The 6000-nt window shown below is 34.7% G+C and overlaps 1 protein-coding gene across 2 annotated transcripts in view; it reads right to left on the bottom strand.

Moving 5' to 3' along the window:
- The window catches only part of RRP15 (ribosomal RNA processing 15 homolog), a 52105-nt gene continuing 46105 nt past the window's right edge, over positions 1–6000 (bottom strand). For both annotated transcript variants that reach the window (XM_059061951.2, XM_067027743.1), the window contains one exon: positions 1–2096. In XM_059061951.2, the coding sequence (XP_058917934.1) occupies positions 1953–2096 (144 nt within the window). In that variant the 3' untranslated portion in view covers positions 1–1952. The remainder of the gene's footprint in view (positions 2097–6000) is intronic.

Below are 6000 nucleotides of genomic sequence, written 5' to 3'. Positions count from 1 at the left end.
AAATAAATAAATAAATAAATGTTGTAGGTAAAATATTTAGGGTAGAGATGACAGAGCTAGATTATTTAAAACATCCATCTAAAGATACAGAGTTTTTAAAATAATATGCTCATCCTTAGATTCATATATGGTGGTATTTTGCTTAAATATTTGATCGCCAATATGCAGAAATATTAATACATATAAAACATCCTATCTTTATGATAAAAATTATTTCATGTGATTTACATATGCTTTACACCTTCTAACATAAGTGATACATTTTTTTTTCTTATAGCAGCAACTCAATTTTATTTTGGAATAAAATGATTTCTGAAAGAAGAAAATCTGCCAATGTTCTCTTCCTTCCTTTCAGTTTGAAAATCTTGCTCAATTTTTCTAAATTTTCTAATTTCTAAATTTCTTGCTCTAAAACTAAGGACTATACGATGAGTTTATGTTAAAAAACAACTTTTTTTACTAAACAAGAAGTTATTTACCCATTTCTATCACCTGATGTCCTATTCAGAAGAATTTTTGCAAAGCTTTAGTATGATTCAGAAAGATTAATAGCAAAAAAAAAAAAGTAAAATCTTTAATTCTGAGAAGATAAAAGGTTTTAGGTGCTGCAAATTTGTTTTTCAAAATTATCTACGTGTGAGGTTGTACTGACATATTTATCTGTGTTAAGGTTTAATCATTTGATATCTTAGATGTATACCTTCCTTTAGGATAACAAATACCAGGCCATGGACTAATTTAACTTTGGTTACATAATACTTGTAACACTCAAATGGGTTTGCAAATATAAACATCTCTGCTCTAGCATAGTTTTGAGGGGAGGATTATCCTTCGATATATAACAGATGCAAGCATGTGCAATTTGGTAGTAGGAGGGAACTATTTTTACTATGGAAATATGGAGTAAGGGATGGACCCTTTTAAAAAAGAACAGATCACTTTTATTAAATAATTCCCCTACGAAGTTTGCATCTTAGGCCCAGTTCCACAGAAATTTTAGAATGATATTGAATAGCCCTGCTTTCTCTTCTCTTTTTGTTTAACACCTAGATTCTGAAAGTCATCCAATTTAATAATCTTTACGACAACTATAAGGAGTCAAGTCTCAAATCAGATGCAGTATCTGATGCAGACTATCTGTTGTCTAACTACCATTTCACTGGTCAGCCAGTCCATGAAAAAAGAATTTAAGCTAACTCAAATATTTAGGGAAAATAAGAGAAACTAGAACATGTCAAATATGCTTCCTAAGAAATTATGCCTCATTAAATAAGTTAAATATGAGAATTTCCACCTCAGTAAATCTCTCATACAAAAATAACCTAACACGTAAAATAAATCTAAGCCATTATTTATATGTATTACTTAGCATATAAAAGGAAATAATATAAAAGTAAAAATTTGATGTTTCTTATATCATAACTGCCAGTGTCTAAAAATAAAATCATCACCCCAAATCAGAAATGCTATAATTTAAAAATTTTGCTACATAGGTTTTTCTCAGTAGCTCACCAAAAAAAAAAAAAAAATACCAAGCCTTCCCCACAAAAAATATACATATATAGGTCTGTAAGTTAGAGGCTGAAAAATATTAACTTCAAGGAGTTCATTTTAATTATGAATTGATATTGCATTTCTACAACCCTTGGTGATACTTAAATAAAACACCAATATCCAAAAGCAATAGGTAAGCCTATAATGAACTTGGCAAAATGCATACCTCAAGTAGAAATATTTCTTTCTACAAACGTTCTAAAGAACAATGCTTAAAATTATACAAGGTTTGAAATATCATTTTAACCAAGTTTACATGAAAAAGAGAAACACCAAAGTTGATAATAGTGAAAGTCTTCTGGTTCTCTTACAAATGGTATCTTTATAATTCCCCAACTTTCAGATCATGAGTATTTTTCTAGGAAAAATAAAATGGAAACTGTGTTTCTTATATAGCTTTATATGTCAGAGTCACTTCCAGACCCCTGTCTGTTGTCATCTGGTCCATCACTTTCTTTGTCCCAGTCTTTCATGGATGCTCCCATCATGAAATTATCACGTAGGATAGACCATCCTGGGCCCTCTTCTGACTTTGCTTCAGTCTGTGGAAATTTATACAATCAAAATATTCAGAAGTCAATTTCATCATAAGGAAATTTTGAAATTCCAAGCTATAAAACAAACCTGTCAACACTTTTATAATACAAGTGAAATCAAGACAAATTATAGACTATGTATACACTATGATCATATGTGCACAAATATGTAGTACTATGTTAAAATATTTCAGCCTTATAAAAGAACCATGGAGCAGAATTAAACTTTTTTTTTTTTTTTTTTGCAGTGGGGGGTATAATAGAGTAAAATCTAGGTTTGGTATCAATTTTTAAAATCTTCTGACAATCAAAACAGACTTACAAAATATCATTTAACATTCAGTGATAACTTATTAGAAAATGTTTGGCAAATTATTTGAACACAAAGAGAAATTTCCCAAAGGTTTTTAACCCAAAATAAATTAAAGGCGAGAAAATGAAACTAACCTGATACTGTGCTAGGTTTTAATAGATGCTATCTCATTTAACATTTGATAAAAATTTGAAACAAATGTTATTTAGGTTATGATCTTACTGCCTGTCCAAATCATGGACTCAAAAGACTAATCACATGCTAAAACCATAAATATCTGAAACAGGCAATAAACATAATAGATAGTCAATTCATTTTGTTTATTCATAGGATTTATATAAAACTATGTAAGAGAGGCTAAGAATTACAGCCTCTTATTTCATGCTACAACAGTACCACCTTGTGGCATTAATTAAGTAATGCAGGATGCTGAACTCTAAACTGGTTTCTTTCCTTCATTCCACAAATATTTACTGAGAACTGCATATCAAATACCTTTCTTAGCGTTAGAAACAGAGTGATGAACAAAACAAAGTCCCTGTCTTCATGGAGCTAACACTCTGTGATTTTCTACTTATGCCATTCACAGAAATACACAATGTGGGAAAAATCTCTCCAAATATACAAGAACCCATTAGAAAATACTGTTACCTTATGGGAGCCATTAATCATATAAAAAGCAATTATTAAGGGAAAAGATGTTAAAGACATTTACTGGGTTAAGAGATTACTTATCTAATTCTGCTGAAGCTATCTTTTATTTTAAAAACTATAGTCCTGAAACAGTCATACCATTAAAAAAAAAAAAAAAAAAAAAAGGACACTTTTACAAACAGGAAAAATCTCCTATTGGCTTTCTCCTCAGGGGTTGTCCCTCAGTAGAACCCAAAGACTGGACAGCATATAAATGTGAGCAAAGATTTCAGAAATGACTTAGTGAATCAAACAGTGCACTTTGTACTATAATTTAACTGGCATAAAGAAACAAAAACATCTGTGCTAGGTTAAACCCAATAGTAAAACAGTTCCAATGCTTTTCACGGCGCACTGATAGAGAGTAATGAAGTAGAAAGGCAATTTATAACGCTGCTCACGGAGGATGCTAACACCTCCCCATCGCTCATCTCTACAGTGTCAAACCTACATTCCTAAAAATGATTTCTGCTCCTGTCAGATTAAATTACCTAACTGGATAAAAGGCCATTTTCCCTGATTCAGCTGAAGATTTCTTTGCCAATCTCCTCACCTTACTTAAGAGAGAGTTGCTCCCAATGAACAGAGATCCACTTAGAACCAATAACTGTAACACTTCTCCTGCCAAACTAATTATTCAAAGTTTTCAATTAAATTCTAAAAAGTGTATGCTTCCTGGTATAGGCATACACAAATTACTAACTAGTAAAGACAGCCTGACATTAATGTTTGTGTTTACACGTGAGTATGCACAACCTTAATGGTAAGGCTCCAGGTTTAAATAACTACACCCAACAGGCTATGAACACGTTACCGACCCAGAGCAGGCAGACCCCAGGTGACCGACCTCAATGCAGACTTGCTGCTACATGAGAGCTCACCCTGAGAGGCAGCTTCTGCCGCATCAGAGTTGCAGGCACCACAAGAAAGGAGGGAAGGAAGAAGGGGAGACGAGGACAAAACCTTAAACAGGCAGTTCAGAAAGAAAGACAGGAATGTAACAGTGGACCAAAGGAAGGATTCATTAATTAAAATGGTGAGACCTACTGTCTCGATCAAGATGATCAAGTAAACGTACGTTTTAGGCAAAGAGAGCAATCATAGCATAAATTCAAAGCTCTTCTCAATTGCCCAACTTGAAGAGAATGAAGTAAAGCTTTACTGGGGGTCTTGGTGGTGGCGCTCTGGTTTTCATGCGCTCATACAGTCTGCTTCAGTCAGGCTCCAAGCGTGGCCCTCACACCAGCATCGGCATCACTTGTTGGGAATTCACAATCTCAGGCCCGTAAATACAGAAACATTAAAACAAAACACCCCCAAACTTGGGCCCTGCTCTGGACCTACTGAATCAGGAACTCTGCTTTAATCTGTTTTAATAAGCCAACCTGCTTCTGGCGCTCATTAAAGCCTGAGGGCCACCAAATAAAAGGGCAGATACTTCTTAGTCTTCTTTCACTGTTCTAAGACTAAGTACACTTTACAGCTGACAGAAAAGATTTCAGATTTTGGAATCCAATGTCAGACACAGCACTGGATGCTTGACAGACCGCCATCATTCAAGCTACATTACAGTGGCATTTTTATACCACAAAGCAACAATATGGAGAAGAAAACTGACAACATAAAATTTAGTACTAACAAGTGTAGGTTAATATAGTTTAAAAACAGGTATTCTCTATAGTATCTCTCAAGATGGCAGCTCAAGAAAAAAACCATATCTCAAGATGACCCTTTACTCCACATGCTGAAGAAATATGCTGCAAGAAAAAAGGCAGGCGATCCGTGTTAAGGTGGCTGTTTAAACATAAACAACTAGTCCTGCTCAACTGCACAGCTTAAGCAACAACGGAAAAGTGACTGTTGTTTTAAAGACAATCCACAAGGACAAGATCCAAAGAGAAAAAACAGCAACAAAATTTTAGAAGGTAGAAGCAGACGGACTGGAAGAAACTGCCTTGGCAAAGCCAAGGAAGGTGAATCCTACAACTGCAACTGTCAGGCTGACAGCTAACCCAATTCACGCTGCAGAAGGTTCAGGGGAAAAAACCCAAACCTCGAAACGGGCAGTTTGGGGTACTTCTGGAAGTGAGGGTAGGAACAGAGGAACCAAAATAAAGAGAATTGGGTGAAAGTTATCTTAAGAAACAATCAGGTCTCTAGATCCGCTCCCCATTCCACACTCCCTTGGCAGAACACCTGAGGTTTAACCCCTGGAGAGGTTATGAGCTAGCACAGATGAAGGCATAGGTGCAGTAGCAAAACCAGGGGATTAAGTTACACACACACACACACACACACACACACACACACACACACACACACACACACACACACATATTCCACCTCCAACAATGAGTCCCAACCTTCTTCTCACCTTGGGTTCCCAAAATGCTGGTCAGCAGATCTTTCTTCTCCAGGCAGGAGATCAGGAATACTCTAGAAAATCTGCCCAGTTAATAATAAATAACCCACCGAGAGAAGCCTACATTAGAGCTCACATGTTAGGTGGACAATATCCACATACTCAGAGTTTCTAGTAACCTTTGTAGGATTATTTGTTCTAGTCATGAACAGACAACTAAGGTTTATCAGAAAGAAGACAGAGAATAACATAAACAAACACTTAAAAAGCAACTTGCTTGGGAGACTGGATTGACATATGTACACTAATATGTATAAAATAGATAACTAATAAGAACCTGCTGTATAAAAAATAAATAAAATAAAATTCAATAAATAAATGAAAAATAAAAAGCAACTTTTTATTTATTTATTATAAATAAATAAAATTTATTTATTATATTTAAAGGAAAAAGAAACTATTCAGGCAGACAGCAGAAGCAAGAAGAACTACAATCCTGCAGCCTGTGGAAAAAAATCCACATACACAGAAAGACAGACAAG

The sequence above is a fragment of the Kogia breviceps genome, chromosome 1 (assembly GCF_026419965.1).
Source record: "Kogia breviceps isolate mKogBre1 chromosome 1, mKogBre1 haplotype 1, whole genome shotgun sequence".
Lineage (NCBI taxonomy): Eukaryota > Metazoa > Chordata > Mammalia > Artiodactyla > Physeteridae > Kogia > Kogia breviceps.
This window is presented reverse-complemented; position numbering and strand designations above follow the sequence as displayed.